At 38.9% G+C, this 27463-nt stretch overlaps 1 protein-coding gene across 2 annotated transcripts in view; it reads left to right on the top strand.

Moving 5' to 3' along the window:
• GYS2 (glycogen synthase 2) overlaps positions 1–27463 on the top strand; it is a 52730-nt gene that overhangs the window by 5332 nt on the left and 19935 nt on the right. For both annotated transcript variants that reach the window (XM_070494383.1, XM_014832449.3), the window contains exons 2-8: positions 4272–4453; positions 8619–8810; positions 11059–11241; positions 15812–15956; positions 23352–23469; positions 23654–23774; positions 26450–26556. In XM_070494383.1, coding sequence (XP_070350484.1) covers positions 4272–4453; positions 8619–8810; positions 11059–11241; positions 15812–15956; positions 23352–23469; positions 23654–23774; positions 26450–26556 — 1048 coding nt within the window. The remainder of the gene's footprint in view (positions 1–4271; positions 4454–8618; positions 8811–11058; positions 11242–15811; positions 15957–23351; positions 23470–23653; positions 23775–26449; positions 26557–27463) is intronic.

The raw sequence follows: 27463 nt of genomic DNA, 5'->3' as shown, positions 1-27463 counted from the left end.
TCTTCCTCTGTCCCTCCCACCCACCGTTTTTAAAGATCCACCAATGTGTGGCTCCACAGAGTTACTGACAATCTTGCCATCTACAGCCCGTGGGCTCTGGAGTCAAACTTCCTGGACCGAAATCCCAACTTCATCATTACCTGTGTGATGTTGGGTCTATCTCATGGCCTCTCTGTGCCTCAGTTTTCCCCATTTAAAAATAAAGATAACAATAGCATCTACTTGTAATGGTGCTGTGAAACTAAAAGAAATATCAGGTGTAAATCACTTAAAACAGTGCCTAGCATTTAATAAACGCTCTGTAGGTATTAGCTTATTAATTATTTCTTCATAAAATTTGTTCATAAAATGAGGGAAGTTGGATCATACTGGCTTTCACTTTGAGTGACTCCATGATTCTATTTTTAAATGCAAAAGCAGAAGGGAGAAGAAAAGATGTGGGTCAGGGTTACTACAATTGTGGGCGACAGCAATTAGGGGTCGAGGGTTTTTTGCCTGGTGTGGATATGCAGTGGCCGTGTCAATGGCATCCCAACCACACCACATGAAACACACAATCCGTGTCCAAACCATGATTGGCACACACATAGCTTCAAGATGAGCACTAGCCTGCTGGCTTCCTTTTCACCCAGACGGCTGTGTCTGAGCGCCCCATGTATAAAATATGGAGCCGCCATTGTGGTGTACTCAGGGTGGGGTGTGCATGTGGTCTTGGTCTAAGTGTATCATCTCCCACTGCCCGAGACCACGACTGCTTTGATTTGCACCACGGACCAAGCATAGTGCTGGACACGCGCTGTGGACCATTGTCACCAGAAGCGTTTCCTCTTTCCTACCAGATCTACTGCCTCAGAGAATGAGGTTCTAACTGTACAATGCCTACCCCTGCTTCTGTGACTGTCTTGAGACAGGAAGTTCAGATTATTAGCTATGTATACTGAAGTCACATGACTTCCAAATTCTGTAACTTTTAAAACATTTAAAAAATAGTGAAAGTAGTCCCAATTTATATGTAACTATAAAATGCCTTATTTTGGCTGGTGTCTGTATTCCATACTGGTTTGGAATCCGATTTTTAGCAATATTAGCAGTGTTTCTAGATGAAAACTTGGGGTTTTAGCTACCTTAATGATGTATATGCCATGGGAGCCCGTCTTTTCTTTCTTATGAAAGGTCTGATAATTTGTCCTCACATTAAAGAGAGCTCCCATGTTGTTTCAGAAAAATATAGATCAATAAAATACAAAGTACATGTTTGAAAGTGAAGAGTAAGTCCAAATTCAGTGACGTACACTGTGGTGAAACCAGAAGTCATTAAAAAATATGAGTGGGTGAACCTCTGGTTTATACTCCAAATTTGAAAATAGGAATGACCTTATTTTTATGCCATTGTACTCATGAGAGGAGTTTGGGGCAAAATGTGGTAAATAAACAGGAAAAATCAAGGAAACTAGTTAGCATATAAATATGAGAAGGACAGAGAGAGGCTAAAATGATGCTTGGGCATATGAAATGCAGTAAGAAGACTTCTCCACAGAAAGACTACAAGGAGAGGTGTCGGGGGAAAAAGATTTATTTACAATCAGGCCTCGACCAACATGGGCTGGACTTTTATTTCATGTCTTTATTCCTGATAGACTGAAAGAACATAGCCGTGGTATCCGTGAGCACTCTAAGGCTATTTGGGGACTGTCTATATCAAGGCTGAAGCCCTCAAATGGGAAAAAGAGGCGGCAAATTAATTAACTATATTTATCTTTGCATTTTAATTCCCAAATCTAAATGTCCATTTTTTTCAAATAATTTCTCTTCTTCCTTATGTCCTTTAGTGAATAAAAATGTGTTTGCATTTACCCAAGTGTATTTGCATTTGGAGCACAATCTAGAAAACAAGGATGTTCTAAGATCTCTGGGCAACATACATAATTGCATATAAAAGAGATTTCAAGAATAGAAATGTGAATAAGGCATTTAATAAGGGTGTGCCATCAGAAACCAATCATATATTGCCCTTGATAAGATGAAGGAAATAAATCTACAGAAGAGGAGAAATTATTTGAAGATTTTGCATTTTTATGGATAATGGCTTTCAATAAAACTTTATATATATATTTAAATATGTTGCTAAAATGTGACTCACACTTTAAACAAAAGTTCTTTGTAGTTGTCCTTGCAAGCTATTTCTCTAAATTTGTTTTTCCTCAACAAATAGTTTTGACGGTTCATAAAATTTTCTAGACTTTGGGAAAACATTTAGGTGTACTTGATGTTGGCATCAATCTGCGTAGACTCTTTCCTTGCTGAATGGTTAGGTGAATCATGCCTGTTCTGGTCTAGTCTGGAAGCCACTGCTCGTGGGATTTGCAGATCCTCTTCATCTGTTCCATGTTATCCTCATCACCTGTCATCTGAGCTGTGACTGATAGTGTCCTTATTATCAGACTCTGCTCAAGTGACAGTTTAAATTTTCTTTTCAGTATAATAAAAAAGCTTTTTCTTAAGGGGGAAGTTCTTAAGGACAATAAGTTTGTGTAGTCTCTTGTGAAATTTTGTTTGCATGTAATATTTACATTTGGGAGGTACATTAGCTCTTCTCTTTTATAAATTAATGAATACTGTCAGTATCATAGGGTAGGTTCAACATTTGCCTTTTGTTTTCATCTCTCACGAGGTAACTTGCCAAAAAGTGTATTTTGAATGGCTCAGGCTTAAAGAAAAATTTGCTGATGCCAATTCTCCCTTTTGACCATCAATTGTGACTAGCGATGAGATTTATTATTTAAAGTCTAAGTTACTGAAATAAAAATTTAAGAGATACAGTAGCTATCAAATGCTCTATCTTGATGAATTAAAATACCTTATGAAAACCCACAGTTAGAATGAGAAGTAGTGCATGTGCAAGCAATACAATTCTTCTTGGAAATGGAGTTGACGGTTGGTGCCAGGATCTGTATTGCTCAAGGATTTCATGCAAGATTTCTTGAGTCATCCCCTTGCCTATAGCTCATGGACAAAATGTTGCTCAAGAAATTGCTTCAGACTGTTTTCTTATTCTCATACAAGTTAGTTGCTTAGAGCCAGCAGAGGGAAGAGCCTGCCTAGCTTTACGGAAGGTCTTCTTGCCCTGACCCTGCCTATCCCTCCTAGCTGGTTACTGCGCCTCAACCTCTCCCTTCAAATGTCTGTTACTCTGTGCTTGTGCACTTTGCTCCCAACTTAGGGCCGTGGCTCTAACTCTTCCCTCTGCCTCAAAAAGTCTTCCCCATGATTTCTGCCTGCCGAGTGTCTTCGCCCTTTTAAGAACTTACTCAAATATCATCTTTTCAATGAGGCTTAATTTTTAATATTGTTGCTACAACCTGCCCTTCCCCCCAAGCTAAGTACTAGTTTATCCCCATTGAACAGAGGAGCTAGTTGAGCCTTAGGTTAAGTGAGTTAACTAGTTCAGTTTAAGTTGGTTCTAATTTTTCAACATTAAAATGCTTTAATAATTGTCCCTATAAACATATCTCTTGATGCTCTTCCCATTTTCCCCCAGGACAATTTCTAGATGTGGACATGCTGGATCCAATGCTATGCATAATTTCCAAGAGTAGACATGTTTTTTTGGCTTTGTGTTTTAGTAGTAGTGGTTGCAATGGCAGAGGGGAAAAAATGAAATACCTTATGAAAATTTGTATTTGTGTCATTGGGTTTGACATGAGGGTTTGGCCAAGTATGCCCCCTGAAAAGCTATCAGTTCTTTCCTCTTGTTAAAAGGTATCTTGCTTGGTAGCTTAGAAGGGAAGCGGCTCTTTATCTTGGGAGACTTGCTCGTAATTTCAGCAGGGATGTTACTTGCCCGTCCCTTAGCCCCTTCTTGGACCACCGTAGGAGCAGCGGTGAAAGATGACTACAGCTGCTGAGGGCATGTGTCATGACAATGGCTGTTTATCCCAACCTTGACACTTCAGTGTTGACAGCGCCAAGCCAAGGACTGCTTTATTCCCATCATCTCTTCAGATTTCCTTGAAGTGTTTGCACTTCTCTGCTGCTGCCAGCCTGATGCTCTCTGACAGCCACCCAGCGGGGCCTCTAAAAAATGCTAGGAATTGAATCAAATACCAGCTATTTGATAACGTCCCTTGAAAAGCTTCCTTTAGAAAGTCAAATAAATCCCTGTGCTTGATGGATCCTAAATGCTAACTTAAAAATGTAAACTCATTTCCCCCCCTTCGCCACTTAAAATGAATTGCTAACCCGAATGATAATGGGACCTTTTTTTTTAACAGTTGGTGGCATTTATACTGTGATTCAGACGAAGGCCAAAACAACGGCAGATGAATGGGGAGACAATTATTTTCTGATTGGTCCATATTTTGAACATAATATGAAGACCCAGGTGGAACAGTGTGAACCTGTAAATGATGCTGTTAGAAGAGCAGTGGACACAATGAATAAACATGGCTGCCAGGTAAAGGACACTGATTGACACTTCATTTGACAAGTCTTAGTAAACTGTTATGGGAAAACAAACCACAATTTACATGAACTCACGAGAGAAGAACATCCATCCACTTTGGGAAAAGGAGCAGATTTCTGAGAAAGATGATGAATTTGACTTTAAATAGGTTACATTTGAGGTACCTTGTGAAAACCATAGGGAAATGTCTAGTAGGATAATAGGTTTGAAGCTCAGCAGAAGGTATAGGATAGAGATGTTCTGGGGGAAGTCATTTGTATCTAAGCTGTAGTTGACATTGTGGGTATTGATAACATTATTCAAGAGAAGTTTATAGACTAAGAGCAAAAGTTCTGAGCCAAACCTGGGGGAATGTCAACATGTCAGAATATCTACATTAAAAGAAGTCAGAGATTGCAAAAGTAGCACGGCTAGTGATATAGAACAAAGGATGACCAAATCCTAAACCTCAGAACTTACGAATATGTTACCTTATATAGCAAGGGGACTTTGTAGACGCGATTATGTTAAGGATTTTGAGATAGGGAGATTATGCTAGATTATCTGGGTGGGCCCAATGTAATCACAAGGGCCCTTAGAAGACGAAGGCAGTAGAATCAGAATCAGAGAGGAGACGTGATAATGGAAGCAGAGGTTGGAGCAACAAGCTTTGAAGATGGAGAAGGGGCCATGAGCCAAGGAATGCAGCCGGCTTCCAGAAGCTGGAAAAGGCCAGAAAACAGATTCTCCCCCCAGAGACTACAGACAGAATGCAACTCTGCAAACATGTTGATTTTAACTCATAGGACCCATTTTGGACTACTGACCTCCAAACCTGTAAGACGGTAAATTTGTGTTGTTTTAAGCCACGAGGTTTATGGTACTCTGTTGCCATCACAACAGGAATAGTGAGGTCAAGACAAGGGATGAGAGAGTTTCAAGTATGAAGGAGGGATTAAGTCAACAAAGGGTTGAACCTGGGTCAATTAGATGTTGCAATATTCAGTTTATTCATAGTAGCCTTGCTAACTATAGTTTCAGAGGAGAGGAGGAAGTTAAACCAGATTGCAGTGGGTTGAGGAATGAATCAGTGGTGAGAAAAGGGATACAGAAATTGTGGCTATGAGATTTTCTATGAAGAGGAAAGATAATTAAATAGTTTCAGAGTGACAAGCTTTTGAGAACTGGTGTTTTATTAAATGTAGTGAGATCTGAGTGTATTTAGATGCCAAAAGGAAATATCTAGAACAATATTAAGGAGAAGTTGAAAGTTCGGAAGAAATGGCTGATTGAGGAGAGTAAGTTCACTGAGAATGGGGGTGGAAAGAAGATCCAAAGCAGGACGGAAAGGAATGTTCCTCACCCCTTTCATTCAAAGAGGAAATGAAAGATGAATGCAAACAGAGGAAAACTGATGGAGAATTCAGGATGATCTCACTCAGTGCTGTTGATGATCTTACTGCAGTAGGAGTGAAAGGTCATCTTACGAGATTTAGGAGGCAAGTGTTAAGAGAATTTGAAGGAAGAAGTTCTGAAAAAATGTTCAAGGAATAGGTAGAAGAATTTCTGGACGTCTTTGAGGTATAGCCATGACTTGCTAATGCCGCTAATATACATGACTGTGACTTTCTCCAGCAGCAATGAGCAGCCTGAGTGAAGGCACAGGAAGCTGAACAGAGGAGGTCCAGTGCTGTTCAATTTCAGCTTTTGTGCCATGGGGCAGGTTGGCACAAGTCTTGGAGGTAATGGTACAACTGACTGAATCAGTGGTTGAGTTGATGGACCGTTGTGTCTGAAATGGACGGGAAGGAAAGCGAAGCCAGAAAGGAAGTGATGTTGTAGGAGAAAATGGAGGGTTCCAGGAACTGGAAGTCATGAAGAGGAAAATGAAAAATTATACGCTTGGAGAAATGGAGTGAGAGAAATGGGAACATAGAAATTATAATCAAGTAATAGAATGCTAAAGTTGAACATTTCAGAGGAGAAACAGTTTGGCTTTTAACAAGGATAAGCATGCAGCCATGATCTTGGGTGGCTGAAATACAGTGGACATGAAGTTCTCTGAAGTCAATAAGGTCAAGTAACTATAAAGTAAGCGTGTAGGATAAAAACCTTGGACTTTGAAGATGCCCAGAATAAGGTGGAAAAGTAACCAGGTGATTAGTACAAGAAAAGGTATTATATTTGGATAACGCAAATTTCAAAGAGGTCTTCATATACAAATAAAGAAGAAGGCTTTAAAATTTTCAGTATAATTTTCTAAAAGAAGAACTTTCCTTCACACTCACCCCAGGAATATAGTTTCTTGGGGTGAAAAAATGAGAAGCCCTCATTGAGATGTCCACGTGAGTAGTGGTGTCTAGGATGCATATGCAAGATTTAGGGTGCAGAATATTTAATTTAAAAGCGAACTTCAGGTGCTAGAGGACACCAGGAAAATATGTCATAGTGAGGATAGCATCGAGAATGTAGGAGAGTGAAAGAAGGATGCCGTTCCATTGGGATGTTGTACATTGTACATCCCAATGTTGTACTATCGGGATGAAATAAGTGAGATGTTAGAAGGGACTTGCATTTGAAGCACTTGTGAAAGAAGAAGATGAAAAACTTAATGAAACTGACTAGTCTCATGACTCTTAACTGGATTTCCTATGTAAGGATGTTTCCATGTTATAGCCAAGAACTCATTGGAAGTCAAGACAAGCTAGCTTACATTCTCTGTGCTTTCAACAGTTCTCTATGATCTTAGCTCACGGTATCATATGTCACATATTAGGCAGTCAATAAGCATTCATTGATGGAATACATAAATCAATGAATGTCACAAAGAGAAAACTATTGAAAAGTTGTTTAGGTCTGTGGAAAATTCAATCTGAAAAGGAAAGACTGCCATGATAAATACTAAATTACAATGGAAGGAACTGACACGTAATGAGAGTCTTTCAAAGTTGGCCAAGGCATGGATGGGAGAGAGACACCATACGTTCCTGAGTCCCATGGAAGGGAATGGTAATCAAGCGGGGTTCCAGGCTCTGCAAAATTTGGCCTTGGTTGGAGTCATAAAGGTCAATATATAAGCAATGTGGGCACATGTATAGGAGAGTAAGCATGAAATAAAGATCAAGACAAAAGAATGAGTAAATAACTATAGAAAAAAGAGACCAAAAGGGAATGAAAACTTGGATATACAAATGAATATACAATTATAATTGGAAAAAATTTGAGATAGCTAATGCATTAAAATTTGCACAAGATAAAACATTCAGGAATAAAGGAAGTTAATTGAAGAGTGTAATAGCATTAGACTTTGAGCTGCCAGATTGAAGAGATAATGTAGCTTGGGCAATATATTTAGTTAAGATTTCTGACAGCAACCATATTGGGAAACACTTTGTGTCACTTTTTTTTTGATAGGAGGAATATGAGAAAGCATACACATTTGTGTCCAGAAACAACTTTTTTCTAGCAGGAAATATTGTCAGTCCTGGTGCATAAAGGAAAATAAGTGACACAGTAGACATTATATCCAATGACAAGTTGTAAAAGATACAGAGCAGTTCATCTTATGACTGTCATAAAAACATAGACCTTAATATTAAATCCTAAAACTATGAGCTCGAGGTTACAGAAGGGTAATGAAGGACAGAGGTTACATGATCCAGATATTTTATTTTATTTTATTTTTTTGAGGAAGATTAGCCCTGAGTTAACATCTGCTGCCAATCCTTCTCTTTTTTGTGTGTGCTGAGGAAGACTGGCCCTGAGCTAACATCCATGCCCGTCTTCCTCTCCTTTATATGTGGGACGCCTGCCACAGCATGGCTTGCTAAGTGGTGCCATGTCCACACTCGCGTTCCGAACCAGCAAACCCCGCGCCGCTGAAGCGGAAAGTGCGAACTTAACCGCTGTGCCACCAAGCCGGCCCCTAGATATTTTATTTTTAAATGACTGTGTTTAATGAGGAGAAAGAACTTGGAGATTCTAGATGAATGGATGAAAGCCCATTCCACCTTCAGGCTCAAACATCAGATGCTTTGTGTTATGCTATGGTTTCCTATATACTTGCACAATCTGCTGTTGAGTTCTAAATAAAGCTTATATCCTCTAAGCACAGATACATTTTCCTCCCCTGCGTTACCTGGTATTATTCCATGGCCACGTGTTCTTTACATGGCAGGTGCGCTTTGGAAGATGGCTGATAGAAGGGAGTCCTTATGTGGTGCTCTTCGACATAGGCTTTTCGGCTTGGAATCTGGACAGGTGGAAGGGTGACCTTTGGGAAGCGTGCAGCGTCGGCATCCCTTATGACGACCGCGAAGCCAACGATATGTTGATATTTGGATCTTTAACTGCTTGGTTCTTAAAAGAGGTACAGTTTCTTGTATGGTCATACAACAGAGGAGCAGCACAATTGTGTTCTGTGCCAGCAATGATCCCATGATCTTTGGATTAAGTCAATTTTGAGATGATGCCATTATTGATTATCCTATTACATTTCAAAGGAATCTGAGAAAATTTTCAGTATTCCTCAGACTAAATACCAACCTTTGGAACAGGGTAATAACAATGCTTATTAGTATTTACCTCATGTCAAGTTTAAATAGAATGATGTGATGATCATGGTGAATGATCATCTATTTAGCAGGCAATATAATTGGGTGTTCTATAGAAAACTCAGTTGTGTGTTTTACATACATATTCAGTACATGTGCAAGGAAAAAATAGATAGTCTACATCATGCACTATGTACAGGCATTCTGGAATCATAAGAGTAGAAAATAGCTTGAAATATTTGCCATTGGTTATGCACGAGTACTTGTGCAACTGCAGTGGATTTTCGATATTTTCATCATTTGTTCACTGCTGAAGTGATCCCAGCAGTTGCTAAGGAGTCTATATAGCAGTGAAATATCCCAGAGATGTAAAAAATGGGAAATAAGAGCATTAAAACCTAGTCTTTGATAAATGAGCCGAGTCTGCCCTCTCTTAAAGTCCTCAAAGATTGGCAGTAGGACTTCACATTCCTTGCGTTACCTCAAGATGGTGATGCCTAACCTAAAAATCAGATGGTGAAGGAAGAGCATCTCCAGCAAAGTGGGGGTGTGGTCTAAGGACGAATCACAGAACCGCATGTTGGGAGTGTGTTCCCCTTGGCCAGTGTCTCTTACAGATGAAGTCATATTCCAATAGCCATAGTAAAGGGGAAGGTGGAGGGGCCATCCACTTGCTTGTGTTGGTGACAGAAAAGGAGAAGGGTGAGGTGGTGGCAGATCTGGCCTAGTGACAGATATATAGTCTTGTTTTAGCATCAGTTGGTGGAACCAACTCTTCCTCTGCAAACTGCCTCCCTGAGCCACCACCTCCAGGCTGAAGCCAGCCTCCAAGGACGTGTGTGCGTGTGTGTCTGTGTGTGTGTGTGTGTCTGTGTCCGCTGTCATCCTTTCAGTTAAAGGGAAATAGAGGGCAGAGAAGAAAGAAAGTGAGAGCTCCAATTTTCTCTAAAATAAAGCAGTTCCAGAAATAGAGATTTCCTTTGGCTGAAATAAATAAAGACATTGAAAAAAATCCAAAGCTGCTGTAAACCCTGTTTCTGTTGTCACCTCTGCTGCCGCTGATCTGTGCAACTGTTAATGGCTGTGAGGAACTTTTTGAAGAGCACGTACTTTAAAATACAAAGGTCTTAGCATTTGAGTGCTTCTCAAAGAATATTTTCATGGACCACCACCTGGAAACTTGTAAGAAATGCAAATTCTTGCCACCAGCCCAGTTGGATTACCTGGAAGTAGGACCCAGACATCAGTGCTTACCAAGCCTTCCAGGTGATTCTGAGGTATGCTAAGTCGAGAACAGCCATCTTAGGTGAACTCTCCAGACTTACCCGTCTCCACACAGGCTTCTGGAACTCAGGTGTTTTGCATTAGCAATGCTACTCCCCCTTAAGGAAATGGACAGTCATAAGGGGAGTGAAATATAAATATTAATTTTTAGTAAGAGTGAAACAAGGTAACTTTAAGACAAAGAGATCGATGCTCAGTCTGGTTTTAAAACCAGACCTGGAATTGGACCTGGGTCCTCAGAGTGTGACTAACTCACAATTTGATTCTAAGCAAGGTATTAGCCTCTTTCTCCCCAATTCCATATTCTTAAAAAACAATATAACAATTTAAATGTTTTTGGTTTCAAAGGACAGAAAAATGCAAATAAGACTGACTTAAAACATGAAGTCATTTATTGCTTATTTAAAAAGAAGCTCGTAAGTGGGTAATCCCAATTGATTCAGCTGCTCAGTGATATCTTCAAGGATATTATTATTGCTGTCATTCATTCATCCATCCAGTGAATATTTACGAATACCTACCGTGCATTTATTCTATGAGGCCCCTCTGTGGATACAGTAAATCTGATCCATCACTCAGAGAAGAATTATGCCATAAAAATATATGGGCTTTATGAGCGTGCCTCTAAATTCTATAAAATACTCACTAAATCTGCGTGCTTCATATTTAGATCTCTTTAAATTGTGCTAAAATTTACAGGCATGATAAATTTCCTGATGCTGTGGGCCAGGAGCAAGATCGGGCTTCCCCAGCTTTTCTAAATCTCCTTTTCTGCTGTAGGTGACAGATCATGCAGATGGGAAACACGTCATTGCCCAGTTCCACGAATGGCAGGCCGGAACTGGACTGATCCTTTCTCGAGCCCGGAAACTGCCGATCGCTACGATATTTACCACCCACGCCACGCTGCTTGGGAGGTATCTCTGTGCAGCGAACATTGATTTCTACAATCATCTTGATCAGGTAAATAGGCCTCCCTCCTGCCCCCCACCATGTTTCTTTCAGATCCTTGAAGCTGAAGGATGAGAAGTATTGATTGATCTTTACATTTCATCTGCCAGCCAGCTGGCAGAAATGCCCTTTTAACTAGTCAACCCTCATGACAAAGCCTCCCCTGGGTAACAGAGAGCTCATTCAGTTTGACTTTGTTCAGAGTGCAGTAGAGTGTACTGGTGAGAGGCCAGGGATCTGTCCTCTTTGGAACAATAGATCCAAGATTCAAAGGGGCATGATGGGAGTAAGACACTGTGGACACACGGTTGGGCTCCTGTCTACACTGAAGCTTGGGAAATGCTGTGAGGACACTGGATCCACTCACAGCTCTGAGTAGCAGGTAGAGAACAGGAATTCTAGGCATACAACTTGCACTATGAGCCTTACTTCATCTATCTGCCAAATGATCAGATTTCTCCCGAAGCTCTGCAATGTGCAGGTGGAGTTTCTGTGGGGGTCAGCCAAGGCAGAAGTTATGAAAAACAGCGATGTGGGTCCTTGGTCACCAAACAGCCGTGTTTGCTCATCTTAGGAGACTGCTTGATTCTATGACCCAAAGTGATTCAGTTTTGATTTCTTTCTTCTATTTTCCATCAGTTAAATCAGGTTAATTAAAGTATGTCTTTTAATCATCATGTCAATAATATTAACAAAGCATTTGAGTGCTATAAAGTCAGGAGTTTTGCAGATGTTATCTATATTGCCAATCAAATCAATTTAGCATTTTAGGGTTCTGTTTCTATCAGGAAAATTCAAAAGTTGATTTCTAAAGACGTCCCCAGTTCAAAACAGTGCTAAGATTCTATGAAACAGAATGGGTGTGTGTATAATAGACGAAAAATACTCAGACAATGGGAATGGAAAGTTATACTTCCATCTCACAGACACTTTGAGTGCTGGAAATGTTTTTCTGACAAACTTGAACATTTGCAAAACAATGAATGGTCCTAATGAGAATTTTCCTGTAAAAAGGTCAGCCTAACCTAAAGGTCATATTGTACAGATAAGATGTATATTTAAAATAAAGTCACGAAGGAATTCAGAAAGTCAGGAAGTCAGGGAAATTTCCTGACGGCATATGATAATGGTAGACTAATAAGGGCAAACCAGCGATCTGTGATAAGCTCAATGACGGTGTTTCTTGGAGAAGAGCAGACTTTGATTTTTGTGAAAGAGGAAATATTAGAGAGGCTTATCAAATATTTAACTTCAGAATACTTAAGAACATTATATAGTAAAAATTAAAAACAACTAATAAAATACATCAGATATTATTACATCATATACATATATATGTATATACACACCAGATATTATTAGTTGTTTTTAAGGAACAAATGCAGTGTAGTATATAGTTATATATTACAACCACATCTTTTTGATCAAAGGGTCAGTATTTATATCATGCTGTCTTCAAATACTATTATCTATCTCGCCAGCTTGAAGCCCCTCACTGGTTGAAGTATGTAAGCTTAGACCCCAGCCCCTCATTCTAGTAAAATGTCCTGCCAGGAGAGTGACTAGTAACAAATAGTCAAGGACCAGATTTTGAGTTAAATTCATAATTATTTCTCATAGAAAAAGCTCCCATAGTCATTTTTCACAGCAGACCCCCCATGCTCACACTAGGTTTAGAATTTGGGTGATACCTTAAAAATACCAAATTATCTACAAGAAAAGTTTTTAAAAGTGCAACATAAGAAATGAGTCATAATTTAGTCTTTTGATGTAGGACCCAAGATCTGTTTCACTAAGTTCTGACTCAGACAAATAAACATGGGGGGAAAATGAGAACAAGAATAAAAGTATTCAACTTTTGTAAAAGAAGAAAGATGAGAATTATTTTACTCAAATAATAATTACTAGCTGAAAACATTTTTTGTTAATAGCTGACTCACAAGGACCTTGAAGTCAGTTTAAGTTTTTAGTTGTATTTATTAGCTAAAATAGCATTTTAACCATTTTTAGATAGCATATGAATTTTCTGAGACGCTGCAAGAGGATGTTTCTAAATTCATTCTTATCGGTCCGCGTATTGGTCAATTTTCCCCTCCAATGTAATAGGTAGATAACTAATGCTTTTTAAAAAAAAGTCTTCTTATGTTTTGGCCTCTCTTTTCTTGCTAGCAACAGAACTTCCTTGATGGAAATGTGAGGACCGTGCTTTTTTGGATTAGGAAATGGTGAAAGAAGTCATACATAATTATTTGATGGATTTTAACTCTTTCCTCTGACCAAGTTTTGAGCTGTTCAACTTCAGTTATAGGGTCATCCTCCTCTGTTGCTGGACTGGTTTTTACTGGTTGATGTGTCCTTTACCTCATTCCCTTTCTTGTATACACATTATCCAGAATTCAACAAAAAGTTATGAGATACATGAAAACTTAGGGAAGAAAGACCCATCATCAAAAGAACCAGGTTCAGATATGTCATAGATGGTGGAATTATCAGACAGAGATTTTTACATACTATCATAAATACAGGGAAAGACGGACAACATGTGTAAACAGATGAGGTTGCTGTAAAGCCACAGATGTGGCCATGCATATCACAGGCCTAAAAGATAAGGGACCCCAAGGGGACCAGAAAAAGATAGAAGAATGTACACCTACCTGTCTTCATGAAGACCTGTCAGGGGATCACCAGGCCTCTGCTGACCTCCCTCTGTATCTTTGTGTACTTGCTTAACTCACTTAGAAAAGCTATCTTCCCATCTCTAAATATCTAAATGTTAAATTCAGGGGCTTCTGGGATCTGGCCCTATTATATCCTACCAGGTTGTCGCCCTATTGTATCTTGTACATTCTGCATCTAATGCTACAGTCACATCAAACGTCCTGCTATTTTCTGCTCAGAAAATGTATATTCTTGTGACTGTATGACTGTGTATGCTTGTTCTTTAGGGCAGCTAATTTTTCAGCCCAAAATAACTTTTCCCAAAATTAAACTTTCACGTCTGAATCTAAATAACATTTTATTCATCTAATCAACTTGGAGATATAAAGATGAAGAAATCATGGTCCTTGCCCTTGAAAATCTTACATTCTAGAAGTGATACTGACAATGTGAACGCTTATATAGTACTATGAGATTCTTTTTCCTATCCTTCCCTCTGATACTATACGTTACTCAGGCACTCACTCATTTCTGCCAGATTTTTACCTGTTTTCTCACTAATTTATAAGCTCTTTGAAGGTAACAGAAGCACATAAATCACTCAACAAATGTTGCTAAATGAGAGGTTTGGTTGAATGAAAGAGACCAGCCATATAGAGCTTTTTAAAAAACTTCTGCTGGGGCCGGCCCTGTGGCCAAGTGGTTAAGGTCACACGCTGTGCTTCCGGGGCCCAGGGTTTTGCTGGCTCAGATCCTGGGCACAGACCTAGCACCTCTCATCAAGCCACGCTATGTGGGACGCCACACCTAGGAGGACCTAGGACTAGAATGTACAAGTACATACTGGGGGGCTTTGGGGAGAAGAAGAAGAAAAAAAGAAGGTTGGCAACAGATGTTAGCCCAGGGCCAATCTTTAAAAAAAACTTTTCCTGATCCAAGGATGCCAGATAGAGCCCCGATTCAAACATTTGCAGAGAGATGGTTGCAAATATTACAGTCATGGAAGAACAATCCAGCAATTTCCTAGTTCTAATCTCTAGAATCATCTAATGAGTCTTTTTGAGTATTTTCCTCTATATGATGCAGTAGTTATTGAGACTGACTTGTTGATCGAGTTAAGAGTCTAATTGATATAAAAGCAGGTGAGAGAACAAGCTTGGAGTCAGACCTGCTAACATAATGCCAGAAACTTTATCTTCTTTTTTCTCTTAGACGCTGCTTGTTTCGTATGCAGCTATATGAGACATAACATTCAGTAACTAAGCAAAATGGCAAACCCCACAACCGTTGCCAACTATTTAAACAATTGTTGGGGATTTGGCTTGTTTTCGTTTTAAATTAAGATGCCCAGGATAATAGATGATTGCACTATCTAACCCACTGTCTAATTAAAGTAACTGTACGTTCCTTGAAATTATTCAGCGGTAAGAGCTATACAACCATGGAAAAGCATTCGCTTTTTCTTTGTCACGTTCCCTTTCAGTGAATTAAGGATGGTCATAACTCTCCTTCCTTTCAGGATCAAGCTTAATGTCAGCTTTGTTTCATTGTTTATGGAAAAAGTACAATAAGGACCATGGGGAAAGGAACTAGTCCAATATTGATAAAACGTAGGATAAGTAAAAGTATAATTAAAATCCCCCAAGGTCAGGAATTCTATGCAGTTATAGAAAAGTGGAAATATTTACTTAGGGGGTTAAATAGCAGTTTAGAAGCAGAAATGAAGTTAACATTTTTTAAAGCATAAGTAGCTATGTATTTTAATAATGGGTTTAATACGAATTTATCATTACCTTTTTTGTGGTCATAAAATTTCACACAGCCTTGAGGAAATCGATATGAGAAATATGTGATTTCGTTTTGCTTGTGTAGAAGGATCAGTGTAAGCAAATGTACGTGTGTGTGTTTTGTTTTGTTATGACAGTTTAACATAGACAAAGAGGCCGGGGAAAGGCAGATTTACCACCGGTACTGCATGGAGCGAGCCGCTGTCCACTGTGCTCACGTCTTCACCACGGTGTCTGAGATAACAGCAATAGAGGCAGAACACATGCTGAAGAGGAAGCCAGGTAACTATGCCTCCTGAGTTTGTCCTGATCTTTCAGTTCCAAATGACATCAGGGCATGAGAATTCTAAAACAGAAATGCATAAAATAATAGAGGAAAAATTACTTTCACTATTACCACCCAAATCTTTACACAGATTTTAATTCACAATTTTAGTGGCTTTGCAGTAAAATCAACACTAAGCTATATTTGGAGCATAGTAGTGCTCACTCTGTGCTTCTTAAATAAATGGGCTATGCGTGAAACCCCCCAGGTCTGAAGTGGGCTGTCATCATGACTTGTGCATGTAAGTAAGCTGAGCTGACTTTTCCATTTTGAAAGAAAGTCAAGAAAATATCAGAAATTTGTGTGAGGCTATCCCAGTCTTCCATCTTGTGCCATTGCCTCATTGGTCCTGTTTAGTAGAAACCTGTTGTTTTACTTCTCCCCAGAGCTTCTCACAAGTTTTTCTGGAACTATCCTCAGATCAATCCAGAGGTTGCAATGCCAAGAGACATGTTCATAAAACGTGACCCCATCACCTGGCCACAGCTGATTGGTCCAGAGGTAGACACCTGACATAAGCTGGGCCAATCAGGAGGCTCCCATAGGGAGAAGTCTAAACAGATTAGACTGTTCGAATGCACTCTTGTATAATGCAAATGTCAGCCTTGAAGCTTAGGCAGTGTCCATTTTTCTAGTATGTTTCATGGGAGGCAAAGAAGGTGAAACTACTGTGAAGTACAATAAGAAGCAGAAACAGACTGAGAGAGGGATTTTTCAATTTTCCACAGTGATTTAGACCATGGCTTAAACGAATTCCTGAGGCCCAGCTAAATCTTTGCCATGAGATACTCCAGCATCCTATTAATAAGTTCCTCATTAGTGTACTTAAGCTAGTGTTAGTAGGTTTCTGTTACTTGCAACCAAACAGTCCTAATTAATATATCCTCCCTGCTTAATTCCTGTGGCCTTGTCTCCAGTTGTCTTTCTTTCCGATACAAGTTAAACATCTAGAGAAAGTGTTACAAGTTGCTAGATAATTGAAAAAAAAAAAAAAAAGAAATTGAAGTCATGTGAATAGCTGCAGACTGAAGACCCCATGCTATTCTTTCCTCTTTCCAAGGAGTCTCTTGGATTCACTTGGAGTCTCATTCTCATGCCTCTTCTAGGAGTTTACTCCATCAATATGATCATTTCTTTCTTGGATCCTTTTTTCTTCCCTGTCTACAGTATCCTTTTCTGTGTTTACAAAAATGCTTTTTTTTTCCTATTCTATGATAAAAATTTCCCTTGAGGCTGCTACCTGTCAAATGTCTTCACAATCTCACCCTTCCTCCTGCTGCCAAATATGTCAGAAGAGTTGCTTCTTCCACTTCCTCACAGCCCCTTCCACTCTGACTTCCAACCTCCAACACTTGGCCTGAAATTGGTTTTCCAAAAATTATCAAATTCAGATTTCTTTTATTTTTTAATGTTCCTTGAGATTCTTTAGCATTTAAAGGTGATACGTACCTCTATCTTTCCTTACTTTTCATGACACTGCACATTCTAAGTTTTCTCCAATATGGTTATTTTCTAGAGTCTGTAAGAGTATTTCTACTTTCTTCTATCTTTTAAAAGCAGGCATTCTCCACCATTGTATCTTGATCCTGCTTTCTCTACATCCTATTCTCTTAAATTCGTGTTTTCTTAGGGAGCTGCAAGATAGTGGTGAAAACTGTGAGTTTTGTGCCAAACTGCCTGAATTCAATAGAGAAAATTATTTTGTGTTGAATATATGTTACTAGCTATGCAACACTGTGAAAGTTACTTAAGCTTTCTGTGCCACATCTGCATAATATTATCTCTTGTCTAGAATTGTTACAATGATTACGTGAGTTAATGCAGAGGAAAAACTCAGATCAGTGCCTGGTCCATTGTAAAGGTTCAGATAATGTCAATGATTATTCTTTTGTATGGATCACTGTCTAGATTTTCCCAAGCTTTTCTCCCCATTTCTGACTACCCACAAGCTAACTTCACCTGGAAGTTCTGCTAGAGCTCTAGACACTGCACTCTGCTCCACTTCTGACTATGACGGAATCATGTGCTGGCTCTGATTGAAATTGTGAAATCCCTGATGTTTTGTGCTCACAAAGATCAATGGACTTTTAGGAGATCATTAAACACAAATTTTTTTCCAAGAGAATTCTGGGGAAAAAACGTCATATAGCATAACCGTGAGTTTGTATTTTCTAGTTTTTCTTGAAGTCTTCCCCAATTAAAAGTATAACCACAGCTACAATGCTCAGGGCACAGCTCCAGAGCAAGAGGAAATGTTAGCTGAGTCAAAAGTTTGCCTGGGACCAGATATTTTTAACAATATTACTATAGATACTAATTGGCAAAGGACTATTTATTACTTCTTTACTTTGCTTTGACCACAAATTCAACTCAAATTTATTTCTGACATTGAAAAGCTGATATTTTGTTTCAAATGTTGGAGAGAGGGCAACATTATAAATTCACTAATTACAGAGATGGGATTGAATTCATCTCCTTTGAAACGTAGCCAGCCTGGAGGTCTGGTGGTTAAGAGTCAGTGCTCTCACCACCACCAGGGCCCAGGTTCATTTCCTGGTTGGGGAGCCACACCACTCGTCTGTTGGTTGTCATACCGGGGTGGCTGTGTGTTGCTGTGAAGCTGAAAGCTCTGCCACCGGTATTTCAAATACCACCAGGGTCACCCAGGGTGCACAGCTTTCAGCAGAGCTTCCAGACAGAGACAGACTAGGAAGAAGGACCCGGCCGCCTACTTCTGAGAAAAACTGGGCCACAAAAACCCATCAATAGAGCAGAGCATTGTCTGAGATAGCGCCAGGAGATGAGAGCATGGCGAAAAAGACCGGCCAAGGTTTTGCTCTGCTGTATATATGCAGGGTCGCTAGATGTCAGAATTGACCCCACAGCACTAATGACAAAAAACTTTGAAACTTGAAAATAATGTACATCAAAATGATTGTCTTTATGGATACTATTCTCATAAGTTTTTATTCTATGTTGAAGCAAAATACTCCCAAACAAAATATTTCCCACTGAAGAACACCAATCCCCCAGCAGCTTATGCATTCACACATTTACTATAAAAGCAACCATTGTCGTCCTTTCACTAAAGTTTGGTCATTGGGATTTGTGAAAAGTTGAAGGTACAATTCTATTCAGAACCATCTGATTTTGCTCAGAGATGTAAATTTTACAAGAGAATCAACGCCCTTGTAAGAATATTTTGATTTGGGGGCCAGCCCGGTGGCCGAGTGGTTAAGTTCGCACGCTACGCATTGGTGGCCCAGAGTTTCACCGGTTCAGATCCTGGGTGCGGACATGGCACCACTCGTCAGGCCATGCTGAGGTGGCGTCCCACATGCCACAACTAGAAGGATCCACAACTAAAATATACAACTATGTACCAGGGAGCTTTGGGGAGAAAGAATTAAAAAAAAAAAAAAAGACGATTGGCAACAGTTGTTAGCTCGGGTGCCAATCTTTAAAAAAAAAAAGAATATTTTGATTTGGTTGCAGAACTGTACCATCTGTCCAAACTTCACAATTTGCATATTTCTTAGAAAATATAGGGTTTGTGGTGTCATCTTAGAGAAACGTCACATAAATGACACTAAGTTTGACATTATAATGTCAACAAAACAAAATAGCCAATGAGTGGTTTCATAGGGTTTTCCCAGAAAGGTCACCAGAATCCAGTGCTCCTGGCCATTTTTTCAGACACACTAAGCACTGATCCATACCCGCTTCCAATATATAGAGGCTGGGATGCAGAGAGAGGGTTGGCAAGAAGATTCATCTTGACTCTCAGAATCTATTAAATGAAGTTTAGGAAATTTTGAGCAGCCCACTTTACATGATGTGAGATGATGTGAATTATTCACGTGACAATGAATCCCAGGAGTGTCTCCTGCATTCAGAATATTCAGTAAAATGGTTCAAAATTCTGTAGAATGCTTTGAAAGTGCGTCTATATATTACCATAGGCACAAGATAGGTAGGGTATGTTCAGTTATGATATAATAAGCTTCACTTTTTCAGGTGGTCGTTGGTCAAGGTTGTTAGAATCACATTCCTTCTTCATGATTACAGTGAGTGATCACATAAGTGATGGCACTGGAAGCGATTTTCTGAAGTGCTCCTTCTCAAAGTCATTTCTACTTATTACGGCAAAGAATGATGCCAGTGCCTCTGGGTAAGGAATTCCAATGGCCCTCAAACCAGGAAAGTAAACTCAGGACGAGAAGCCATCCACAGATTTCCCAGGGTGACCTCTGAGAAACTAGAAAGGTGCAAAGAAGCAACAACGTCATTCCTTTTTGATTTGGTCTTTGCACCAGTACACTTCCAGCTTAGCAGTAGAACATGAGCTCTACCAAAGGAAAAAAAATTCAAGGACAAAGGTGACCAAGTAGTCCTCAGACCAGTTGCATGCCTCTAGTGAGTTGTAGGTATTGTGCCAGTTCCAAAATTTGATGATACAACAGGGCTCTGTGATGACAACATATGATGACAACAGAGGCAGCATCCAATTCCTTTTTGGTGGAAAGATCTTACATTCTTACCAACGATGAATTTCCTGTCTTGCCAATTAGATATGTAAAAAATGGTATGGCATATTCATTTGTCTTTGAATACTGAGTTTTAACATTTTTCACCTTTTTTTTGGCATTTGTATTTGGTCTTCTATTATGTAGCTATGCATGTTTCTTTTCTATCAGAATGTCTATCTTTTTTCCTATCGATTCTTAAGAGTTGTAGACACCCACACACATCTATGCCTTAAAGGTCAAATATTGCTTTTTTCAATTTTGTTTGCCATTTAATATGGTTATTAATAGTTTTGCAATCATTGATTTTGAGTCCATGTTAACGCCTTAATGTGAACTCTAAGCCCCATCTTTTAGTCAAAATTTTTGCTCTGTGTTGGCAATGCCTAACCTCGGACAAATGGATGACACTGACATTGTCTTCTACTTGGAAACAACAGTAAGAAATTAGTAATCAATCTTGCTTCCAGGGAGAGGAAAAAACTTGGGAGACAGAAGTGGAAGGGAGACTTTTCAGGGTACATATTTTGAATTTTTGAAATTTAAATTCTGTGAGTATATTACATATGTGGACTAATTAATCATACTTTTATAACTAAGAGAATAAAATTCAGACCAACACCAACTGTAGAGTGGAACTGAATATATCCTTACTAATACAGTGAACATTGAAAAGACCTTTTTAAACACTATTTGTAATGACTAGATTCTATATAAATATTTTTACTCTAGAGACAAAGCTACAATTTTAACTATGGCACTATGTTTGTGTATCCATATGATCCTATATTTATCAATGAGGCATAAAAACATTTTTTTAACCTTATGTCTTAAGCCACATAGGCAGTGGTGTGTTGGAAGCAGCTTATACTGGCTGACAAGAGCCAATTGTGAGATTTCAGGAAATTTTTGAGCCAGTTACTAAACACAGACATTATTAAAAATCAAATTATATAAATTTATAATTAAATTTTATGCTAAAAACAAGATTAATAAATACTCAGATGACATCGCTTCCTAATTAGTTTACTATGATGTATACTCAGGTTATTTATATCTATTGCATTCACATGGTGGAAATAATATGCAGTGATATAATGGTGTTACTGTGTATCTCTTTCCAGCTCTGTATTCACATTAGTAGCCTGAAATCAGTCATGGTGGGAGTACTTACAGCAGGGAAGTAGGCAAATGTTACAAATAAAGTCTCTTTCTGTCTCTCTCTTTCTTTTTGCTGGAGTGATGGACACACTGCCTGCACGCCTGTATGTGTGAGATTATTCGGCATTATAAACATGGACATTAGAAGACCTCATTGACCTGACTCTTTAGGCTAATAAACTGCAACAATTAATTTCAAGACACATTTTTTATTTTTCATTGTTTGTGAAACAGTGAGAAAATTCCAGTGGGATTCAAGTCATAATAAAGTGGTACTCATATACATTCTTGCCCTCTCTAGCTTTTTGGATAACGTAGCTGCCTGACACAGTGGATAAGGGTGTAGACGCAAGAGCGAGGCTGCTTTGCTTTTAAATCCCACCTCTGCTACTTCGTAGTGACTTGCCCTTGGGCAAATCACCTCTCTGCAGGCCAGTTTCTTCATTCGTGAAATGGGGACAGCGACAAGAACTTGCTTCAGTTGGTTTTATGAAATTAAATTAATATTTGTCAAATACAGTAGAGTCTGGCACAAAATGAGCCCCATATAAGTGTTCTAGAGAGATAAATACACTGTGAGGGGACTGTCATACTGTCCTGATCACTATACAGTTCTTCTAGGAATCATTCACATGAAGGCTTTCGCTGGAAACTTTGGCAACTTAAAAGGAATCCAGTGGCAAGGTGTGTGAAGGAGTATGGCAAATGCCTGATTACTTAGTAAAAACTCATAAAAATCAGCAGTTTTTTTGGTCATAAGAAATGACCAGGAAGCCTGGGTTGATCTTGTGGAACCATTTCAAGAGTGTAGCCTATTCACTGTAAAATATTCTTCAAAATGATCATGTCCTTATAGGTCTAGCTCAAATCTCCATTGCCGAAGTCTCCATTGCCATGTGCTAATTTTTTGACACAGCTTCTTTTTTCATTACCTTTGGTTTTACCACTGCTAAATGCAATAACCCGCGTATTCAACTCAGTAGGTAGTTCTCATCTTGTACTCTGAATAGTCTATCTTTCTTGTCACAGACCAGTATTCTGGAAAACAAAAAATGTATTCCTGCCTGGGCAACAAAGTGTCCGGGCAGAAAGAATTGGTTGTGTATTAGAAATAAAGGGCTTCCTTTCCAATTTTCCAAATGGACAGAACAGTGCCCACGTGCTTGGTCAAATAGGATGACAAGAATAGTTTAGTGCACGACATGGTTCAGAACACAACATGTGGAGGCCACCTGCGTGGGTTCCGCTCCTACTTACGCTGTGTTCTTGGACAGATTCCTGAACAACTCTGTGCCTCAGTGGCAACCTCTGAAAATGCAGATAAGAGAACCTGTGCCATTGCAAGGATTAAATAAGTTACATTGTAAGGTGCTTACAGCAGTGCCTGGTACACAGTAAGCAATCAATAAATGAAAACTATAATAATCATTATTTTTGCTATTAATTAGACTGCTCCATTGTACCAACCACTCAATGTTATTTTGGTCAGGTACAGCTGATTTCTTATTTCATAATTTATTGCGAAGTTTTATGAATTTTAAATTCTATGATAGTCAGAAACTAGAAATGTTAATAGACAATTATATAGATCTAAAAACAGTTTTTCTACCATGATAACCTCTCTTAAAAAAGAATTTTCACAATGATTTTATCTTGCTTTTCCAGATGTAATCACTCCAAATGGCTTGAATGTTAAAAAATTTTCAGCAGTACATGAGTTTCAAAATCTGCACGCCATGTACAAGGCCAGGATCCAAGATTTTGTTCGAGGTCATTTCTATGGGTATGCTTTTCTTTATTTAAAAAAAAAAAACCTTTAGCATGTGGTTTCAGGGATCTATGCCATAGAGAAGAGAGGGTTGTTACAGTGTTTATCTTTCCCAGCCTCCTTTGTACTTTAACAAAATTCATGTGAACATTTTGTTGCTGTTGCTTATTTCATTTGAAACTGTTTTGTTTTGTTTTAGTCATCTGGACTTTGATCTTGAAAAGACTTTGTTCCTTTTCATTGCTGGGAGGTATGAGTATTCAAACAAAGGAGCTGACATCCTCCTAGAATCTTTATCCAGGCTAAATTTCCTGCTCAGGGTAAGAAAGCTCTAGGATGTGATAACATGCTTTTACAGGAGGACTTTCTTCTATGGGAAGTAAAGAACTTTCTGACTTCTGAAATAGTTTTTAAGAGACTATATGATTTCCAAAGACTTAAAACGACAACCTTATTCTAAAAATGGCTTCAGCCTTTCATTTACGTATTGGGATTGCCACATTGTTGCTTGTGTATTTGTCTATGTGGTCAGGTATATTTTTAAGAGAGCAACAAGCTTACCACATGATGGGTGCTATGTTTTAAGATGACACGATAGCATCCCTGGCCCCCTCACCCCCCGCAAGTTTGTAACCAACTGAAAGATAAATATAGAGAAATGAGGAAAATGGAGAACAAAATTTCACTGTGTTAAAAACTGATAAAGACCATAATAGAAGATGTGACTTTGGTATATGACACCAATAGGCTTCCTAATACTAAACTTTGGTATTGGACTTAGCCATCAATCTTGGGCAGCTCTGGCCATCACCATCCACTCCCAAAGGAAGGAAGCAGGCCTTCAGAGGAACCTGTACCACATGGCTGAGAGCCACACAATTGCTCTCTGTAGAACAAGGTAGACATGCACAAACTCTGTTCCTCCCCCAGCTCAGCAGTCACACCTCCTCCTCAAGACTGAGAGTCTCTCACACTGTGAAACTAGGAGATGTCCCACCACATGGAAACATGAAGGAGGAGAAGGGAGGTCCCCACTCCCAACAATTTGGAATGACTTTTCACTCAGGAAAGTAAGACTTAAAATAGGTTTCCAATTAATCCAACAATCATACCTGTGCCAATAGAAGCAGCTATAGAAAATGGTACCATGTCATAGCTGTTGATAAAAGCTATCGGCTTATATTCTAATCTGATCACATAAAAATACAGAATAAATAACAATTAAATACTCAGAGAAACCAGTGTAAAATTTCAATCTTATTGAGAGGCCGAGGCAACCTAAACTTTCCTAAGCTCTGTACTACTCTCCAGCTAGGTTTTTCTTTCTTGGACACTAGATTTATCCTTGCCTTAGAGCAGACATTGCACCAGATATGCCGAAAGATTTACGAAAACCACATTAACAAGGACGTGATATATTAATTAAAACCCAAGTTTGTGAAATAGGACTAAAGACCAGAGAGATAATAATCTTAGTTCATAATATTTCCTAGTATGTACTTATTGAACAAGCTTTATAGATGGACTCACAACTATATCAAACATGTATCATGTTTAGGGACATCATTAACTTATCCATACATTTATTAAATATTCATTTTATTTTTAGATGTAAATAAAAAGCCAATTACTATTATTCTAAACATCAAAGATAATTAAAAACACCTGAAGTTAAAGGAAGGCCTTCTCTTTCCATACAGCACCTTTATTCTTTAATAGCACGTTGGCTTCTCCTGGAGTGAGCTTCCTATTCTGTGGCTTCTGAAGATGTTTCTAATAGAATGTCAGGCCCTAGAGTGCAGAGGCCACAGACTAGACGGCAAAGTGCCCCCCACTCAGGAGATCATCATTTCCAGAATACATGCACATTCATCTGCTCACACTTTTAAGTGAGTCTATGCTTTCATTTCCACAACTCTTTGATATTTCATTTCCTTCTGAGAGATGCTAGACCAATGATATTTGTAGGAAGAGGAAAACAAAACATGGATTTTAGAGTCAAAAAACATGAGTTTGAGGGGCCAGCCTCGTGGTGTAGTGGTTAAGTTTGCATGCACTGCTTTGGTGGCCCAGGATTCATGGGTTCGGATCCTGGGTGTGGTCTTACATACTGCTCATCAAGCCATACTGTGGTGGCATCCCACTTTCAAAATTGAGGAAGATGGGCACAGATGTTAGCTCAGTGACAATCTTCCTTGAGCAAAAAGAGGAAGATTAGCAACAGATGTTAGCTTGGGGCCAATCTTCCTCACCAAAAAGCAAAAAAACATCAGTTTGAATCCCAGCTTTGCCAATAGCCTGTTGTAGGAGCTCAGACTCTTATGTTGGACCTCTCTTGTGGTTCTCTTTGAACATTAGTAAAATGAGAAAAGTAACATCTATTGTGCACAGTTATTACAAGAATTGGGTTAAATTATGCATTTAAAGTACCCAGGACGATCCCTGCCACATCAAAGGTGAAAAGCATACGGTTGTCCCTTTACTTTAAGCTAGAAGCCAAAATGCTACATCATGAGACTAAGACATTTAACAAAAAAGTGTAAACAATCTACTTGTGCAAGTCAGTGTGAATAAGCTAGAAAAAAAGGAGAATAAACCAAAGCTAAATCCCCATTAACTTTCCAGTCTGAAATTTTAAACTAATTTTAGTTTTGTAATATTAGGTCACATTTATGTTACTTTTTTACCCACCAAAAAGTGTAGTGATATCAATAGCAATTGTTATATGTTTTAGACGATCAACACCATGAAAATATTTTATGTCTGAATTTTCAAATTGTTAATTGACAAATATCGATTGAAAGTTGGATTTATATTAAAATTTCTGAAAAAGCCTCAGGAAGGTGGGTATAATTTCTCTGTGAATCATAAATAAGTATTCTTTTCATTGAAATCTATTTTAAAACACTATTTTTTCAAAATTTAAGGTCCAGCTGTCACAGGTTTTTTTAATCTTTGGTAGTTGACCATGTTGTGTTTTCTACTCTCTCAACAGATGCATAAAAGTGACGTCACGGTGGTGGTGTTTTTCATCATGCCTGCCAAGACAAACAATTTCAATGTGGAAACCCTGAAGGGCCAGGCAGTGCGCAAACAGCTATGGTAATCTCATGGCTTGTAAATGTTTTCGAGCAGTAAGCGTAAAGGGATTTTTTTACGTGCATGATTCCTGATATATCTCCTTGAACTGTTTTTTCTTAAGATTATTATCGCACAAATACTACGAGGTTCTCTTCTCATTGTGCTATCGTGTCACATTATGTAATGCCTAGAAAACTGATAACTATGGGGGCCAGCCCCAAGCCTGAGTGATTAAGTTCATGTGCTCTGCTTCAGCTGCCTGGGGTTCGCTGGTTGGGATCCTGAGTGCAGACCTACACACTGCTCATCAAGCCATGCTGTGGCGTCATCCCACATAGAACTAGAAGGACTTACTGCTAGGATGTACAACTATGTACTGGGGCTTTGGCGAGAAAAAAAAAAAAAGAGGAAGATTGGCAACAGATGTTAACTCAGAGCCAATCTTCCTCACCAAAAAACAAAACAAAACAAAACAAAACAAAAAACTGGTAACTATAAAAACTTTGAAATGAGCTACCATGGAAGGATAAATCTTTTGTAGAAATCTTTAAAGATGGGTTGAATTTTTTTTTAATTTTTATTGTGGAAATTGAAAAACATAGGCCAAAGTAAAGAGATTCGCATAATGATCCCCTACATACCCATAGCCCAGATTCAACAATTATCAATGAATTCCCAATCTTGTTACATCTATACCTCCATCCGCTTGCCCTCCCCACCCTCCCCTGATTATCGTCAAGCAAAGGAACGTCACCCTCTCTGGGCTGCTCAGGGTGTTCTGCAGCCTCAGCTCTGGAGGCTTTAAGCTAAATTGGCAAACGGGAAGTAACAGAAGAGGTTATACAAATGAGATTGGTAATTTCAAAGAAGGCGCTGACAACAGCAGCATTGTCATGGCAAAGAAAGACGTAAAGTTGTGACACTGTTT

The sequence above is a fragment of the Equus asinus genome, chromosome 22 (assembly GCF_041296235.1).
Source record: "Equus asinus isolate D_3611 breed Donkey chromosome 22, EquAss-T2T_v2, whole genome shotgun sequence".
NCBI lineage: Eukaryota > Metazoa > Chordata > Mammalia > Perissodactyla > Equidae > Equus > Equus asinus.
This window is presented reverse-complemented; position numbering and strand designations above follow the sequence as displayed.